Raw genomic sequence first — 19,982 nt, 5'->3', positions numbered from 1 at the left:
TAGATTCTTGATCAGTAAGGGAATCAGGGGTTACGGGGAAAGGGCAGCAAAGTGGGCATGAGGAATGTTAGATCAGCCACAATTCCATTGAATGGTGAAGCAGGTTCAAGGAGCCATATTGTATTTCTGGATTGTATTGTATTTATGGATGTGCAGTCCCTCTAAACCTCCATCCCACACCAGGATGGCCTGAGAGCCCTTCGCTTCTTTCTCGAAAAGAGACCATCCACCAACACTCTCCTCCGCCTGGCTGAACTCGTTCTATCTCTCAACAACTTCTCCTTTAACTCATCTCACTTTCTCCAAATCAAAGGTGTAGCAATGGGTACCCGCATGGGTCCTAGCTACGCTTACCTTTTTATGGGGTATGTGGAACATTCCTTGTTCCAGGCCTATCCGGGCACCCTGCCACAACTCCTTTACCAGTACATTGATGACTATTTTGGTGCCGCGTCATGCTCTCGCCCGGACCTGGAAAAAGTCATCACCTTCACTTCCAGTTTCCACCCCTCCATCACTTTCACCTGGACAATCTCAGACACTTCCCTTCCTTTCCTTGATCTTTCTGTCTCCATTTCCGGCAATAGACTATCCATTAATATCCACTACAAGCCCACTGACTCCCACAGCTATCTGGACTACAGCTCTTCACACCCTACACCCTGTAAGGACTCCATCCCTTTCTCTCAACTCCTTCGCCTCCGTTGCATTTGTTCCGACGATGCCACTTTCCAAAATGGTGCTTCGAAAACGTGTTCCTTCTTCCTCGACCGTGATTTCCCACCTACAGTTGTGGACAGGGCCCTCAACAGCGTGCGGTCCATCTCCTGCGCCACTACCCTCGCCCCTTCCACTTCCTCCCAGAACAAGAAGAGAGTCCCCCTCGTTCTCACATTTCATCTCACCAGCCTCCGTATGCAAAGCATAATCCTCCGCCATTTTCGCCAACTCCAGCGTGACGCCACCACCAAACACATCTTCCCTTCACTCCCTGTCAGCATTCCGCAGAGACCGTTCCCTCAGAGACAATCTAGTCCACTCATCCACTCCTCTCCCATCACCCATGGCACCTTCCCATGCAATCGCAGAAAGTGTAACACCTGCCTCTTTACCTCTTCCATGCTTAACATTCCAGGCCCAAAACACTCATTCCAGGTTAAGCAGCGTTTCACTTGCACCTCTTTCAATCTGGTCTATTGGATTCGCTGCTCCCAATGTGGTCTCCTCTATATCAGAGAGACCAAACGCAGACTGGGTGATCGCTTTGCTGAGCATCTTCGGTCTGTGCGCATTCAGGATCCTGACCTTCCTGTTGCTTGCCATTTTAACAAAAGACCCTACTCCCATGCCCACATGTCTGTTCTTGGCCTGCTGCAATGTTCCACTGAAGCTCAACGCAAACTGGAGGAACAACATCTCATCTTCCGGTTAGGCATGCGACAGCCTTCCGGCCTGAACATCGAATTCAACAACTTCAGATGGTCAGCCCCACCTCGCCCCATTTGTTTTCATTTCATTTTAACTGTCTTTTACCATTTCTTTCCTTCCTGCACCTTTCTCCTCTTTGCTTCCCCCTTCCCCTCCCCCCACACCTACAGTTCATCCTCTGATGTTAGTTTCCCTGCTGTTTGACCTTTCACATCTTTTGTCCTCTCTGGGGACTGCCATTCGCACTCTTTCCCCTTGGTTTCTGTGGCCATTAGCACCCGGTTTCCCTGGGTTTCTGTGGCTATGACTCATCTTTCATTCTCACTCCACAGTATAAATATTTCCCACTCTCTCTGTCTGTTAGCTTTGACAAAGAGTCATCGGACTCGAAACGTTAGCTCTTTTCTCTCCCTACAGATGCTGCCAGACTTGCTGAGATTTTCCAGCATTGTCCCTTTCGTTTCAGATTCCAGCATCCGCAATAATGTGCTTTTATCATATTGTATTTCTTATGGTCTTCTGAACCTGCAGCTTTTTACTGACTGGTTTCCCAGGTGCTGGGAATATATGCCCAATTAAAATGCTTCCCCAAGATTGAACATTGGCAAAACAAGCTATCTGCCGGCAGAAAAATGCATAAGCACTAGGTTGAAGTTGCCTTTCTTAGGCTTTAGACCTCAAGGAGCGTCAATACTGTGACCACTGTATCTATCGATACATCATCTACATCCAAGCAATGGGAACCAGATAGAAATCGAAAGAGTGAAAAAACAGAAAAGCATTAAAAACAAAAAATGTTCATCATGCAATTATGCATTTCTACGATGCAACTTATAAGCAGAAAATTTGTTTTTTAAAGAATGGACAGATTTGTGGCGTCAAAACCTCCAGTGATACTTCAAATACAATAATCAAAAGGAAGCAAGATATACATAAAACCGTCAACTACTATCAGTCAGGGACTTGGCAATGATGTCAAGAAGATAAATCTCCCTCTATTTTGTCCCCTGGCCCTGGTCTATACAGCCAATATCAGAAATGCAGGTACTCTGAAGACCTGCATCACCTTCATTCTCCCATTTCCCATGCCAGTCATTATGGCATCTCTGATCAACACTGTCACTTTGCAGAAATATGAACTTGAAACTACTGGAAAGCAAATTAGGAATACCATAATCATGTCATTGTCAGAGCATTACAGATGAAAGGCAGAACTTCTGACTTTTAACTGTCTGTTATAAAGCCCTGCCAAAAATAACCAGCTAGCGGGGATCTGGGTAGAAGATAAGTGATGGTGAGAGGGGTAGTGGATGGGGACACAAGGAAGGGATAAGCGATGGTGAGAGGGGTATTGAAGGGGACGCTGGTTGTGTTGGTGAATGTATAGACACCGAATTGGGACGATGTAGAATTTATGAGGGGGTTGCTGGCAGCGATCCCGGATTTAGCCTTGCTCCAGTTGATCATGGGAGGAGACTTTAATTGTGCGCTAGAGCAAAGGGTGGACAGGTCGAGCCCTAGGTCAATGGGAAGGCTACAGATGGCAAAGGAGCTGGAAGGGTTCATGGAAAGGATGGGTATGGTGCACCCGTGCCGTTTAAGATCCCGGGGGGGGGGAGTACTGCTTCTTGCATGTTTACACGGTATACTCCAGAATTTACTTTTTTGTGGCGAGCCGTGAGGTGTTGGTAGGGGTGGAAGGGGCAAAGTGCGCAGGGATAGTAATTTTGGACCATGCGTCTGTACGTTCGGCTTCGATTAGGACGGGAGCCGAGGCCACAATGGAGGTTTGATTCAGGGTTGCTAGCAGACAGAGGGTTTTGTGAAAATGTGCGGTCGATAATTAAGGATCATGCGGAGTTGAACCTAAATGGGGAGATGTTGGCGGTCACATTCTGGGAGGCACTTATGGCAGTGGTTCGGGGAATTATCTTGTTTAAGGCACGTGATGATAGAGAAAGGAGGGAGGAGTACGAGCATTTATTAGGCGAGATAGTTGTGGTGGACAGGGAGTATCTGAGAGCACCCACACGGATGGATTTGGCGGAAAGGAAAAAGCTATGGGGCAATTCGATAGGTTGACTACATGGAGGGCGGTGGGGCAGCTGTACAGGGTAAAGTGATGCGGTACGAGTACGGGGAGAAGGCAAGTCAAATGTTGGCAGTTACGGAGGCAGGCCATGTCCAGAGAAATTTTGAGGGTACGGACCAAGACAGGGGAGGTGGTGTCGGAGACGGGGAAGTTAAATGAGGCATTTAGCGAATACTACAAGGAACTGCACAGGGCGGACCGGGGGTGGGGGGGGGGGGGGAACATTGGTCATGGGTCAGTTTGTGGAATGCTGGAGCTCCCGCAGCTGGAAGAGAAGACACAGGCGCTAGAGGAACTTTTGGGGCTGAGGGAGGTATTGGAAAGTATAAGAGGGACGAAGTACGGAAAGGCCCCGGGTCCGGATAGTTACCGAGCGGAATTTTATAAGGAGTTCATGATGGAACTGGCACCGCATCTGCTGGGTGCGTCCAGTAAGGCGCTGGAAAAGGGTGAGCTGCCAGAGACAATGACGCAGGCAACGAATACATTAATACCGAAGGGGAAGGACCCGTTAGAATAAGGATTGTACAGGCCCGTATCACTGTTAAGTAGGAATGTAAACGTGCTGGCCAAGTTGGTGGCTGAGAAGATGGAAGGCTGTGTCCCGACAGGCAACTCTCCAGTAATATAAGGCGATTGTTAAATGTGATTATGACCCCATCATGAGGACAGGTACTGGAGGTAGTGGTGCCCATTGACGTAGAGAAGGCATTCGATCGGGTGGAGTGGCGGTTCCTGTTTGAGGTCCTGGGAAGATTCAAAGTTTGTGGTGTGGGTGCGCCTGTTGTATGTGGCACCGATGGCAAGCATGCGGACCAACGATAGGAGCGCACAAAGTTTTGGGTTACACAGGGGAACTAGCAATAGTTCGCGCTAGCAATAGAGCCCCTGGCAATGGCCCTTAGGGGTCGGCAGAGTGGCAAGAGATTAGGAGGGGGAGCAGGGAGCACTGGGTGTCACCATATGCAGACAATCTGTTACTGGGCGTGTCGGACCCGCTGGAGAGCATGGGGAAGAGTATGGGACAATGAGAGAGGTTGGGACTTCTTCAGGATACAAGTTAAATGTAGGGAAAAGTGAGGTGTTCCCGGTGAACAAATTGGGTCAGAGAGTCAGCTTATGAGTCAGCCATTCAAAGTAGCCAGAGAAAAGTTCAGATATCTGGGGATCCAGGTAACGGGAGAGTGGGCGACTTTGCATAAATGAAACTTAACAAAGCTGGTGGAGAAGATTAGGGAGGATTTTAAGAGGTGGGATATGCTGGATCTGACTAATAGGGAGAGTTCAAGTTTTGAAGATGAATGCCCTGCCAAGGTTCCTATTCGCATCCGATTTTTGTACCAATGGCCATTTTCTGGTAGGTTTATACTATTTCTTCAGAGTTTGCGTGGGCAGGGAAGGTGCCAAGGGTAAAGAGGGCCATGTTGCAGAGGCAGAAAGTGGGGCTTTGGCAATGCCAAACTTGTTACATTATTACTGGGCAGCAAACATGTAGAAGGTGGGAGGGAGAAGGGATAGAATGGGTTAGGATGGAGGAAGAATCATGTAGGGGGTCCAGCCTGAGGGCTATGATGACGGCGTTGCTGCTACTGGCGCCAAGGAAATACATGGAGAGCCCAGTTGTGCAGTCCACGGTGAAGGTGTGGAACCAGCTGAGGAGGCATTTTAAGATAGAAGGGAATGTCGGTGTTAAATTGGAGAGTGTGGAGTGAAGCGTTATGCAGGGGAAATGCGACCTCATCATGCGCAAGGATGAGCCTGATACAATTCAAGGTGCACATGACTCGGGTGAAAATCAGTGGGTTCTTCCAGGGAGTGGCAGGCGAGTGCGAGAAGTGTGGGTGGGGACCAACAAACCATGCACATATATTCTGGGTCTGTGAGAAGTTGGAGAGATACTGGGCAGGAGTGTTCGCGACACTAACAATGATTGTGGGGGAGGAGGTCGGGCCAGACCCAACGGTGGCAATATTCTGGATATCAGAGAATCCGGAGCTGATGGAGGGGAGGAAGGCCGATATCCTGGCCTTCGCCTCTTTTGTTGCCCGGTGAAGGATCTTATTGGAATAGCGGTCGGCAATGCTGTTGAGATGGCCGCCTGGCTATCTAATGAAAGCCAGCAGAGGGCAGCAGAGCAGAGCTACTGATCAGCTGTTCTGGGGAAATTTGCATACGTGCAGTGCGGTCAGCCTAAGTTGAAGGTGAACCTGCGAAGAAGACCCAAGGAGTTTGAGTAAGGCAAGCAACCAGCAGAGGGCAGCAGAGCAGAGCTACTGATCAGCTGTTCTGGGGAAATTTGCATACGTGCAGTGCGGTCAGCCTAAGTTGAAGGTGAACCTGCGAAGAAGACCCAAGGAGTTTGAGTAAAGGCAAGCAACCAGCAGAGGGCAGCAGAGCAGAGCTACTGATCAGCTGTTCTGGGGAAATTTGCATACGTGCAGTGCGGTCAGCCTAAATTGAAGGTGAACCTGCGAAGAAGACCCAAGGAGTTTGAGTAAAGGCAAGCAACCAGCAGAGGGCAGCAGAGCAGAGCTACTGATCAGCTGTTCTGGGGAAATTTGCATACGTGCAGTGCGGTCAGCCTAAGTTGAAGGTGAACCTGCGAAGAAGACCCAAGGAGTTTGAGTAAAGGCAAGCAACCAGCAGAGGGCAGCAGAGCAGAGCTACTGATCAGCTGTTCTGGGGAAATTTGCATACGTGCAATGCGGTCAGCCTAAGTTGAAGGTGAACCTGCGAAGAAGACCCAAGGAGTTTGAGTAAAGGCAAGCAACCAGCAGAGGGCAGCAGAGCAGAGCTACTGATCAGCTGTTCTGGGGAAATTTGCATACGTGCAGTGCGGTCAGCCTAAGTTGAAGGTGAACCTGCGAAGAAGACCCAAGGAGTTTGAGTAAAGGCAAGCAACCAGCAGAGGGCAGCAGAGCAGAGCTACTGATCAGCTGTTCTGGGGAAATTTGCATACGTGCAGTGCGGTCAGCCTAAGTTGAAGGTGAACCTGCGAAGAAGACCCAAGGAGTTTGAGTAAAGGCAAGCAACCAGCAGAGGGCAGCAGAGCAGAGCTACTGATCAGCTGTTCTGGGGAAATTTGCATACGTGCAGTGCGGTCAGCCTAAGTTGAAGGTGAACCTGCGAAGAAGACCCAAGGAGTTTGAGTAAAGGCAAGCAACCAGCAGAGGGCAGCAGAGCAGAGCTACTGATCAGCTGTTCTGGGGAAATTTGCATACGTGCAGTGCGGTCAGCCTAAGTTGAAGGTGAACCTGCGAAGAAGACCCAAGGAGTTTGAGTAAAGGCAAGCAACCAGCAGAGGGCAGCAGAGCAGAGCTACTGATCAGCTGTTCTGGGGAAATTTGCATACGTGCAGTGCGGTCAGCCTAAGTTGAAGGTGAACCTGCGAAGAAGACCCAAGGAGTTTGAGTAAAGGCAAGCAACCAGCAGAGGGCAGCAGAGCAGAGCTACTGATCAGCTGTTCTGGGGAAATTTGCATACGTGCAGTGCGGTCAGCCTAAGTTGAAGGTGAACCTGCGAAGAAGACCCAAGGAGTTTGAGTAAAGGCAAGCAACCAGCAGAGGGCAGCAGAGCAGAGCTACTGATCAGCTGTTCTGGGGAAATTTGCATACGTGCAGTGCGGTCAGCCTAAGTTGAAGGTGAACCTGCGAAGAAGACCCAAGGAGTTTGAGTAAAGGCAAGCAACCAGCAGAGGGCAGCAGAGCAGAGCTACTGATCAGCTGTTCTGGGGAAATTTGCATACGTGCAGTGCGGTCAGCCTAAGTTGAAGGTGAACCTGCGAAGAAGACCCAAGGAGTTTGAGTAAAGGCAAGCAACCAGCAGAGGGCAGCAGAGCAGAGCTACTGATCAGCTGTTCTGGGGAAATTTGCATACGTGCAGTGCGGTCAGCCTAAGTTGAAGGTGAACCTGCGAAGAAGACCCAAGGAGTGTGAGTAAAGGCAAGCAACCAGCAGAGGGCAGCAGAGCAGAGCTACTGATCAGCTGTTCTGGGGAAATTTGCATACGTGCAGTGCGGTCAGCCTAAGTTGAAGGTGAACCTGCGAAGAAGACCCAAGGAGTTTGAGTAAAGGCAAGCAACCAGCAGAGGGCAGCAGAGCAGAGCTACTGATCAGCTGTTCTGGGGAAATTTGCATACGTGCAGTGCGGTCAGCCTAAGTTGAAGGTGGTTTGTGGAGGGGCTGTTGGCAAGTGACAGTTAAACCCGAAACACTTTGTGAGTGTTTCCCACCCTACCTCCTCCTCTAACCAACCCCCCCACCCCACGGTGGTTGGGAAGCGGGAGCAGGGGCCTGTCGTGAAGGTGAGTGAGTGCCTTTAAATTTGCTTACCTTTCAGCGGGATCAGGGTTTGAGGTAATATCAGGTAAGCTTTTCCTTTCTTTTTCTTTTTCTTGTTTTTTTTTAATCTAGAGGGGATGTCAGGGAAGGCAGTACAATGCTCCTCCTGCAGAATGTTTGAGGTGAGGGACGCCGTCAGTGTCCCTGCTGATTTCATCTGTGGGAAGTGCACCCAACTCCAGCTCCTCAAAAACCGTGTTAGGGACCTGGAGCTTGAGCTGGATGAACTTCGGATCATTCGGGAGGCAGAGGGGGTCATAGATAGGAGCTTCAGGGAAGTAGTTACACCAAAGACTGGAGATAGATGGGTAACTGTAAGAGGGACTGGGAAGAAGCAGTCAGTGCAGGGACCCCCTGCGGTCGTTCCCCTGAGTAACAAGTATACCGTTTTGGATACTTGTGGGGGGGACGACTTACCAGGGGTAAGCCATGGGGTACGGGCCTCTGGCACGGAGTCTGTCCCTGTTGCTCAGAAGGGAAGGGGGGAAAGGAGTAGAACATTAGTAATTGGGGACTCAATAGTCAGGGGCACAGATAGGAGATTTTGTGGGAGCGAGAGAGACTCACGTTTGGTATGTTGCCTCCCAGGTGCAAGGGTACGTGATGTCTCGGATCGTGTTTTCCGGGTCCTTAAGGGGGAGGGGGAGCAGCCCCAAGTCGTAGTCCACATTGGCACTAACGACATAGGTAGGAAAGGGGACAAGGATGTCAGGCAGGCCTTTAGGGAGCTAGGATGGAAGCTCAGAGCGAGAACAAACAGAGTTGTTATCTCTGGGTTGTTGCCCGTGCCACGTGATAGTGAGATGAGGAATAGGGAGAGAGAGCAATTAAACACGTGGCTACAGGGATGGTGCAGGCGGGAGGGATTCAGATTTCTGGATAACTGGGGCTCTTTCTGGGGAAGGTGGGACCTCTATAGACAGGATGGTCTACATCTGAACCTGAGGGGCACCAATATCCTGGGGGGGAGATTTGTTAGTACTCTTTGGGGGGGTTTAAACTAATTCAGCAGGGGCATGGGAACCTGGATTGTAGTTTTGGGGTGCGAGAGATTGAGAGTAGAGAGGTCAGGAGCACAGTTTTGACTTCGCAGGAGGGCGGCAGTGTTCAGGTCTGTGGTTTGAAGTGTGTCTATTTCAATGCCAGGAGTATACGAAATAAGGTAGGGGAACTGGCAGCATGGGTTGGTACCTGGGACTTCGATGTTGTGGCCATTTCAGAGACATGGATAGAGCAGGGACAGGAATGGTTGTTGCAGGTTCCGGGGTTTAGGTGCTTTAGTAAGGTCAGAGAAGGGGGCAAAAGAGGGGGAGGTGTGGCGCTGCTAGTCAAGGACAGTATTACGGTGGTAGAAAGGATGCAAGATGGGGACTCTTCTTCCGAGGTAGTATGGGCTGAGGTTAGAAACAGGAAAGGAGAGGTCACCCTGTTGGGAGTTTTCTATAGGCCACCTAATAGTTCTAGAGATGTAGAGGAAAGGATGGCGAAGATGATTCTGGAAAAGAGCGAAAGTAACAGGGTAGTTGTTATGGGAGACTTTAACTTTCCTAATATTGACTGGAAAAGATATAGTTCGAGTACATTGGATGGGTCGTTCTTTGTACAATGTGTGCAGGAGGGTTTTCTGACACAATATGTTGACAGGCCAACAAGAGGTGAGGCCACTTTGGATTTGGTTTTGGGTAATGAACCAGGCCAGGTGTTAGATCTGGAGGTAGGTGAACACTTTGGAGACAGTGACCACAATTCGGTGACCTTTACGTTAGTGATGGAAAGGGATAAGTATACCCCGCAGAGCAAGAGTTATAGCTGGGGGAAGGGCAATTATGATGCCATTAGACATGACTTAGGATGTGTTGGTTGGAGAAGTAGGCTGCAAGGGTTGGGCACACTGGATATGTGGAGCTTGTTCAAGGAACAGCTATTGCATGTTCTTGATAAGTACGTACCAGTCAGGCAGGGAGGAAGGGGTCGAGCGAGGGAACCGTGGTTTACCAAAGAAGTGGAATCTCTTGTTAAGAGGAAGAAGGAGGCCTATGTGAAGATGAGGCGTGAAGTTTCAGTTGGGGCGCTTGATAGTTACAAGGAAGCGAGGAAGGATCTAAAGAGAGAGCTGAGACGAGCAAGGAGGGGACATGAGAAGTCTTTGGCAGGTAGGATCAAGGAAAACCCAAAAGCTTTCTATAGGTATGTCAGGAATAAAAGAATGACTAGGGTAAGAGTAGGGCCAGTCAAGGACAGTGGTGGGAAGTTGTGTGTGGAGGCGGAGGAGATAAGCGAGATACTAAATGAATACTTTTCGTCAGTATTCACTCAAGAAAAAGATAATATTGTGGAGGAGAATGCTGAGACCCAGGCTATTAGAATAGATGGCATTGAGGTGCGTAGGGAAGAAGTGTTGGCAATTCTGGACAAGGTGAAAATAGATAAGTCCCCGGGGCCGGATGGGATTTATCCTAGGATTCTCTGGGAAGCCAGGGAAGAGATTGCTGAGCCTTTGGCTTTGATTTTTAGGTCATCATTGGCTACAGGAATAGTGCGAGAGGACTGGAGGATAGCAAATGTGGTCCCTTTGTTCAAGAAGGGGAGTAGAGATAACCCCGGTAACTATAGGCCGGTGAGCCTAACGTCTGTGGTGGGTAAAGTCTTGGAGAGGATTATAAAAGATACGATTTATAATCATCTAGATAGGAATAATATGATTAGGGATAGTCAGCATGGTTTTATGAAGGGTAGGTCATGCCTCACAAACCTTATCGAGTTCTTTGAGAAGGTGACTGAACAGGTAGACGAGGGTAGAGCAGTTGATGTGGTGTATATGGATTTCAGTAAAGCGTTTGATAAGGTTCCCCACGGTCGGCTATTGCAGAAAATACGGAGGCTGGGATTGAGGGTGATTTAGAGATGTGGATCAGAAATTGGCTAGTTGAAAGAAGACAGAGAGTGGTAGTTGATGGGAAATGTTCAGAATGGAGTGCAGTTACGAGTGGCGTACCACAAGGATCTGTTCTGGGGCCGTTGCTGTTTGTCATTTTTATAAATGACCTAGAGGAGGGCGCAGAAGGATGGGTGAGTAAATTTGCAGACGACACTAAAGTCGGTGGAGTTGTAGACAGTGCGGAAGGATGTTGCAGGTTACAGAGGGACATAGATAAGCTGCAGAGCTGGGCTGAGAGGTGGCAAATGGAGTTTAATGTGGAGAAGTGTGAGGTGATTCACTTTGGAAAGAATAACAGGAATGCGGAATATTTGGCTAATGGTAAAATTCTTGGTAGTGTGGATGAGCAGAGGGATCTCGGTGTCCATGTACATAGATCCCTGAAAGTTGCCACCCAGGTTGATAGGGTTGTGAAGAAGGCCTATGGTGTGTTGGCCTTATTGGTAGAGGGATTGAGTTCCGGAGCCATGAGGTCATGATGCAGCTGTACCAAACTCTGGTACGGCCGCATTTGGAGTATTGCGTACAGTTCTGGTCGCCTCATTATAGGAAGGACGTGGAAGCTTTTGAACGGGTGCAGAGGAGATTTACCAGGATGTTGCCTGGTATGGAGGGAAAATCTTATGAGGAAAGGCTGATGGACTTGAGGTTGTTTTCGTTAGAGAGAAGAAGGTTAAGAGGTGACTTAATAGAGGCATACAAAATGATCAGAGGGTTAGATAGGGTGGACAGCGAGAGCCTTCTCCCGCGGATGGAGGTGGCTAGCACGAGGGGACATAGCCTTAAATTGAGGGGTAATAGATATAGGACAGAGGTCAGAGGTGGGTTTTTTACGCAAAGAGTGGTGAGGCCGTGGAATGCCCTACCTGCAACAGTAGTGAACTCGCCAACATTGAGGGCATTTAAAAATTTATTGGACAAGCATATGGATGATAAGGGCATAGTGTAGGTTAGATGGCCTTTAGTTTTTTTTTTCCATGTCGGTGCAACATCGAGGGCCGAAGGGCCTGTACTGCGCTGTATCGTTCTATGTTCTATGTTCTATTAATTATATGACTTTCTCATATGGAAAAGATCAAATATGAACTGAAGGGCTCAGCGGAGGGCTTCGAAGCAAGGTGGGGACTGTTCGTGGCCATGTTTAAGAAGATGTTCGTCACAGGGAGGGGCGGGGGGATGAAAATGGGCAAAAACATGTAAAAACTGTAGAATTGTGTGATGGGGAGAGTGTTCCCCAGATTGTTCATGCTTTGTAACTGTTTGAATAAGTTTGGAATAAAATACATTTGAACAAAAGATAACCAGCTAGCTACACACCCCATCTAATTTTCCATTTCTTCTATTTATAATTAAGTTGCAATCCAGTTGCCACAGATGAAAGTATTCTAATCCTTTTCATTATCCAGACCCAACAGAGCTCTCTTAGATGCGACATAAAAAGCAAAGCAACAATCAAAGCAATTGAAGATAGCAAGTAATTTTTCATGCTGTAGGGAGGGAGGACCAGAACGTCCAATTCGGATTTTTGTTGGCCTCTGCAGGATGGAGCAAACAGCAAGAACACCAAACTGGCTTGCAGAATGTACCATATCAAGTTGCAAGGCAAGGAGCAGTAGAAATGGGCAAGCTGGCTTTCAGTTCTCCTGTAGCACTGTGGTTAGCACTGTTGCTTCACACTTCCAGGGTCCCAGATTCAATTCTCAGCATGGGCCACTGTCTGTTCGGAGTCTGCATGTACAGGGTTACCTCCGGATGTTCCAGTTTCCTCCCACAGTCCAAAGATGTGCAGGTTAGGTGGATTGGCCATGCTAAATTGCCCTTAGACGGACAGCATGGTGGCACAGTGGTTACATTACTGCCTACGGCACTGAGGACTCGGGTTCGAATCCCAGCCCTGGGTCACTGTCCGTGTGGAGATTGCACATTCTCCCTGTGTCTGCATGGGTTTCACCCCGACAACCCAAAAGGTGTGCAGGATAGGTGGATTGGCCACGCTAAATTGCCCCTCACTAGGAAAAAAATAATTGGGTACTCTAAATTTATAAAAAGAAAATTCCCCTTAGTGTCCAAACAAAAAGGTTAGGTGGGGTTACTGGGTTATGGGCATAGGTTGGAGGTGTGGGCTTAAGTTGGGTGCTCTTTCCAAACACCGGTGCAGACTCGATTGGCCGAATGGCCTCCTTATGCACTGTAAATTCTATGATTCTTAAGCCTAATTTTACGGGAATTGTTTTTTTAAGATTTATCGGAATCTGGATTGCAATTCTTAGCAAGGATACACTGACAAATCACTAGCCTCATCAATGAATAAGACTGGTGTACAAAAACAAACTGGAACCAATTTACCTGCTTCTTTCATCATCATCTCTGCTTCAGTGAAAGTTTGTAGTGGTGCAATATTGGTGCCACAATCGCGGCCATTATCCAAAGCAACATCTGCAGTGGAAAATTTTGAAAGCTGCAGCTGAACTTTTGGAAATCTTGTCCTGACAAAACTTCTTCCCAGCTTTTGGTCATTCATGCAACATATAGATAAGAACAAAAATAAATGGGCGTCATTTAGCTTATAAATCAGGAGACAGTTATTGAATCATAGATTGGTTGCAGCACTGAAGGAATAAAAGTAAATTTGAGTCATAGTCATAGTTTTACAGCACAGAAAGAGGCCCTTTAGCCCACCGTGCCTGCACCGGTCATCAAGCATCAATTTACTCTTGTCCCATTTTTCAGCACTTGGTCCATACCCTTGTATGCGATGGCATTTCAAGTGCTCATCTAAATGCTTCTTAAATGTTGAGCATAGTAAGAAGTCTTACAACACCAGGTTAAAGTCCAACATGTTTGTTTCAAACACTAGCTTTCGGAGCACTGCTCCTTCCTCTGGATGAAATGTTTTTCCTCAGATCCCCTCTAAATTGTCTGCCCTTTACCTTAAATCTATGTCCCCTGGTTATTGCCTCCTCTACCAAGGAGAAATGTTCCTTCCGATCTCTGTCCTTCATAAGTTTGAGGTCCCCCCCCACCCCTCAGCCTTCTCTGCCTGAAGGAAAACAACCCAAGCCCAGTCAGCCTTTCTTTGTAGCTGAAATGCTCCAGCCCAAATAACATCTGGTGAATGGTCTCTGCACCATTGCTAGTGCAATCACATCCTTCCTATAGTGTGGGGTCCAAAACTGCACACAGTACTCTAGCTGTGGCCGACTGAGTGTTTTATACAGTTCATCATTGCTTCCCTGCTGTTGTATTCTATGCCTCAGCTAATAAAGGCACGTATTCCATATGCCTTCTTAACCACTTTATTTATCTGTCCCATTGCCTTCAGGGATCTTTGGACATGCGCTCCAAGGTCCCTCTGGTCATCTGCACTTCCTAGTGTCCCACCATTCATTGTGTATTCTGTTGCCTTGTTAGTCCTCCCAAAATGTTTCACTTCACACTTTTCAGTTAAATTCCATTTGCCACTGTTATTAGACCAGACCTTCTATATCATCCTGTAATCTAAAATAAATAAATAAGTAAATAAATAATCTTTATTGTCACAAGTAGGCTTACATTAACACTGCAATGAAGTTACCGTGAAAAAGCCCCTAGTCGCCACATACCAGCGGCTTTCGGGTACACAGTGGGAGAATTCAGAATTCTCAGCTGGTACGGTGTGGTAGTCACCACTAACTGTATATTAGATGTAGTACGGTAAGAGTCCTGTACTACAGGTACATGGGTAAATAACTGCCTGCTGGCTCCGCCCAGTAGGTGGCGTATAAATGTGTGCGCTCGCCGGAGCTGCTCCCATTCTGGCAGCAGCTACAGGAGGCCACACATCTTTGCTCAATAAAGCCTCGATTATTCCACTACTCCCGTCTTTGTAGTAATTGATAGTGAATCAATTTATTGAGCAAAGATTTTGAAATGATGGAACTTCGCATCAAGCCTGATCGCCTACAGCTGAGCCCTCAAGCAGCCAACGCTAAGTCTGCTTTTGACCACTGGCTAGCCTGCTTCGAAAGCTAACTCCAAACACCCGCTGAAGAACCCTCAGACGCACAGAAGCTCCAGGTCCTTTATTCACAGGTGAGCCCTGACATTATTCCTCTTATCCGGGAGGCGCCCACTTACGCTGAAGCAATGGAGTTCCTGAAAGGACATTACGTTCGGCCGGTCAACAAACTATACGCCAGGCACCTCCTGTCCACGAGACAGCAACTCCCTGGTGAGTACCTAGACGATTTCTGGTGTGCCCTGCACATCCTGATGAGGAACTGTGACTGCCAGGCAGTTTCGGCAGTCCAGCACACCTAATTTTTAATCAGAGACGCTTTATTCACGGGCATGGGGTCAGCGTACATCTGTCAGCGCCTATTGGAGGGGGGTACACTTGATCTTGCGGGAACCAGGCAGCTCGCGAACTCGTCAACAGTGGCTTCCCGTAACGTCCAATCGTACGCCCCGACCGCATGGCACCCTCATGGGCATCATGGGCATCATGGGCCCCACCGACCCCAGCCCACCGCAAGCCTGCGCCGCGCGGCAGCCAGCCAACCCCGGGGGGCCCAGATGCTACTTCTGCTGGCAGAACAAACACCCCCGGCAGCATTGCCCGGCGCGGAGCACAACCTCCAACGGCTGCGGAAAGAAGGGACAGTTTGCTGCTCTGTGCCAGGCCCGGTCGGTCACCGCTGTTTCTAGGCCAACGTTCCTACAGCCCCCACGTGCGGCCTGTGGGCGCCACCATCTTCTTCTCAGCAGGCCACGTGCAGCCTGTGGGTGCTGCCACCTTTAATGCCACCCACCATGTGCGCCCCGTGGGCGCTGCCATCTTCGGCACCATTTTGGACGGTGCCTCAGGACCCCTGCCCGTCGGGACGCTCGTCTGGCCGCTCATCACCTGCCACCACCGCTGACCGGCCCGGGGCCTCTCAGCATCAGCCACAGCTTGCCCCAATCACCCTCGACCAGTCCCGGCCCCACAACCTCGCAACGACAACAGTGAAAAATCGATGGGCACAAGACTGCCTGCCTTTTTCACTCGGGGAGCACGGAAAGCTTCATCCACCCCACTATGGTAAGACGCTTCTCCCTCGCGGTACACCCCATTACCCAGAAAATCTCCCAGACCTCCGAATCCCATTCCGTGGAAATCCGAGAGTACTGCATGGCGACCTTCACCGTCCAGGGCGTAGAATTTAGCAACTTCCAGCTCTACGTCCTCCCCAACCTCTGCGCTGCCCTGTTACTCGGCCACCTCCAAAGCTTAACTTTAAAATTCGGCGGATCCCTACCCCCCTCACCGTATGCGGCCTCACGACCTTTAAGGTTGATCCACCTGGGCAGCACGGTGGCGCAGTGGTAGCACTGCAGTCTCACACCGCTGAGGTCCCAGGTTCGATCCCGGCCCTGGGTCACTGTCTGCGTGGAGTTTGCACATTCTCCCCATGTTTGCGTGGGTTTCACCCCCACAACCCAAAGATGCGCAAGGTAGGTGGACTGAACACACTAAATTGCCCCTTAATTGGAAAAAATGAATTGGGTACTCTAAATTTATTAAAAAAAGAAGAAAAAAGGTTGATCCACCTTCCTTGTTTGCAAACCTCACCCCGGATTGCAAACCCGTCACCACCAGGAGCAGACGGTACAGTGCCCAGGACAGGACCTTCATCAGGTCGGAGGTCCAGCAGCTTCTGCGGGAAGGCATCATTGAGGCCAACAACAGCCCCTGGAGAGCCCAAGAGGTAGTAGTAAAGACTGGGGAGAAACACAGGATGGTCATTCAGACCATCAATCAGTACACGCAGCTCAACGCGTACCCCCTCCAATGCATATCTGATCTGGTCAATCAGATTGCACAGTACTGGGTCTTTTCCACAGTGGACCTGAAGTCCGCCGACCACCAGCTCCCCATCCGCAAGGAGGACCGCCAATACACTGCGTTCGAAGCAGATGGCCGCCTCTATCACTTCCTTAGGGTTCCCTTCGGCGTCACTAACGGGGTCTCGATCTTCCAACGTGAGGTGGACCGAATGTTTGACCGGTACGGACTGCAGGCTACCTTCCCATACCTAGATAACGTCACCGTCTGCGGCCTCGATCAGCAGGACCACGAGGCTAACCTTTGCAAATTTCTCCACACCGCCAAACTCCTTAATCTCACGTATAATAAGGAGAAGTGAGTGTTGCGCACCAACCGCTTCGCCATCCTTGGCTATGTTGTGGAAAATTGAGTTCTAGGGCCCCGACCCCTCATGGAACTCCCCCTCCCCCACTGCCCCAAGGCCCTGAAATGATGCCTGGGGTTCTTCTATTATGCCCAGTGGGTCCCTAACTATGTGGACAAGGCCCTGCCACTCATTCAGTCCACAGTCTTTCCCTGACTGCTGAGGCCTGCCAGGCCTTTAACCGCATCAAGACAGACATTGCCAAGGCCATGATGCACGCGGCCGACGAGTCCCTACCCTTTCAGGTCGAGAGCGATGCATCGGACGTAGCTCTGGCCACCACCCTCAATCAGGCAGGCAGGCCCGTGGCATTCTTTTCCCGCACCCTCCATGCCTCCGAAATTCAGCATTCCTCTGTCGAAAAGGAGGCCCAAGCCATTGTGGAAGCTGTGCCGCATTGGAGGCATTACCTGGCCGGCAGGAGATTCACTCTCCTCACTGACCAACGGTCGGTTGCCTTCATGTTCAATAATACAGAGCGGCAAGATCAAAAACGATAAGATCTTGAGGTGGAGGATCGAGCTCTCCACCTATACTTACGAGATTTTGTATCACCCCGGGAAGGTCAACGAGCCCTCCGATGCCAGCGCACAAGTGGACTGACTCCGGGCTCGACACGATGGCCTCGGTCACCTGCGGGTCACTCGGTTCATCCACTTCATCAAGGCCCGCAGCCTGCCCTACTCCACTGGAGGAGGTCAGGACTGTCACCAGAGACTGCCAGGTCTGCGTGGAGTGCAAACCGCACTTCTACCAGCCAGATCGAGAGCACCTGGTGAAGGCCTCCTGTCCCTTTGAGTGCCTCAGCATGGATTTCAAAGGGCCCCTCCCCTCCACCGACCGAAACACGTACTTTCTGAACGTGGTCGACAAGTACTCCCGGTTTCCCTTCGCCCCCCCATGCCCCGATATGACTTCTGCCATGGTCATTAAAGTACTCCACAGCATTGGTTCGGTTTCCCTGCTTACATCCACAGCGATCGGGGATCCTCCCTTATGAGTGATGAGCTGAGTCAGTTCCTGCTCAGCAAGGGCACTGCCTCGAGCAGGAGGACCAGCTACAACCCCCAGGGAAACGGGCAGGTGGAGAGGGAGAACGGGACAGTCTGGAGGGCCGTCCTGCTGGCCCTACGGTCTAAGAATCTCCCGGTCTCCCGCTAGCAGGAGGTCCTCCCCGACGCGCTCCACTCCATCCGATCGCTCCTCTGCACTGCAACTAACGAAACCCCCCATGTACGTCTCTTTGCCTTCCCCAGGAGGTCCACCTCTGGGGTCTCGCTCCCAACATGACTGGCAGTTCCTGGACACGTCCTCCTCCGTAAACACTTGCGAACCCATAAGTCGGACCATTTGGTCGAAAGAGTCCAACTACTGCACGCAAACCCGCAATACGCCTACGTGGCACACCCCGACTGCCGCCAGGGCACAGTCTCCCTCCGGGACCTGGCACCTGCTGGATCCCCACCCACAGCCCACCACCCGACACCCCCCCTCCAGTTGCCCCTGTGCCACTCACCCTCCCCCCAGCGCACCTCACTGCAGCCCCAGACCCAGGAGGATCCGTCCTCCCACTGGTTCCACCCGGGGGCGACAAAGACGAAGACAACACGCACCCGGAGTCACAGGTGACCAAGTCGGCACCCGCATCACCACCAGGACCGAGGCGGCCACAGCGGAGGATCAAGGCCCCCGACAGACTGAACTTGTAAATTTTTCCACCACCCCCGCCGGACTATTTTTTAAACAAGGGGTGAATGTGGTAGTCACCACTAACTGTATATTAGATGTAGTACGGTAGGACTCCTGTACTTGAGGTACATGGGTAAATCCCTGTCTGTTGGCTCCGCCCAATAGGCGGCATATAAATGTGTGCGCTCGCCGGAGCTGCTCCCATTCTGGTAACAGCTACAGTAGCCACAACATGTTTGCTCAATAAAGCCTCGATTATTCACTACTCTCGTCGTTGTAGTAATTGATAGTGCATCATGCGGGAATTAAACCCGCGCTGCTGGCCTTGTTCTGCATCACAAACCAGCTGAAGGCTTTCCCCTGGTTATTCACCACACCACCAATTTTCAGGTCATCCACCCACATTCATTACTAGATCATTAACATACACTATAAACAAGAAAGGGACCCAACACCAATTCCTGCAATATATCACTGGACACAGGCCTCCAATCATAGAATTCACAGGGCAGGCCATTCGGCCCATCAAATCTGCACCGGCTCTTGGAAAGAGCACCCCACTTAAATCCATGCCTCTATCCTCGCCCCATAACCCAACCTAACCGTTGGACACTAAGGGCCAATCCACCTAACCTGCACATCTTTGGACTGTGGGAGGAAACCGGAGCACCCGGAGGAAACCCACGCAGACACGGGGAGAACGTGCAGACTCCGCACAGACAGTGACCCAAGCTGGGAAGCGAATCTGGGACCCTGGAGCTGTAAAGCAACTGTGCTAACCACTATGCTACTGTGCTGCCCAAATAATAACAACCTTTAACCATCACCTTCTTCCTCCTGCCACTAAACCAATTTTGGATCCAAATTGCCTTGGATGCCATGGGCTCTCATCTTCCTAACCCATCTCCCATGCGGGACCTTTTCAAAAGCCTTACTGAAGTCCATGTAGACTTCACCTACATACCTAGTCACCTCCTTGAAAAATTTGATCAAAGTTTGTAAGACATGGGGCAAAATTCTCCGTTTGGGAGACTACGTTCTCACGCCGGAAGGAGAATTCCCACTCATTGACACTCCAAGACAAGTGGCAATTCCGTATCCCTTGCCAATGCTAATTAATGCACGGCTCGGATCACAAGAGATTCGAGGGAATCCTGTTATTGGGCCACCATTTCAAAATAATTTAGCTGGCTACTCCGCCCCCTCCCCCGCCACCATATAACAGCCTCCTCACCCCCGCTTTCCCTGGGTGCACTCTGTTCCATCCCCACCCCCCCTCCCCC

The 19,982-nt window shown here is 50.1% G+C and overlaps 1 protein-coding gene across 2 annotated transcripts in view; it reads right to left on the bottom strand.

The window, feature by feature from the left end:
* Positions 1-19,982, bottom strand: part of acadsb (acyl-CoA dehydrogenase short/branched chain) — a 106,523-nt gene that overhangs the window by 63,729 nt on the left and 22,812 nt on the right. For both annotated transcript variants that reach the window (XM_038773350.1, XM_038773349.1), the window contains exon 2: positions 13,145-13,304. In XM_038773350.1, the coding sequence (XP_038629278.1) occupies positions 13,145-13,304 (160 nt within the window). The remainder of the gene's footprint in view (positions 1-13,144; positions 13,305-19,982) is intronic.

Source organism: Scyliorhinus canicula, chromosome 16 (genome assembly GCF_902713615.1).
Source record: "Scyliorhinus canicula chromosome 16, sScyCan1.1, whole genome shotgun sequence".
NCBI classification, from domain to species: domain Eukaryota; kingdom Metazoa; phylum Chordata; class Chondrichthyes; order Carcharhiniformes; family Scyliorhinidae; genus Scyliorhinus; species Scyliorhinus canicula.
This window is presented reverse-complemented; position numbering and strand designations above follow the sequence as displayed.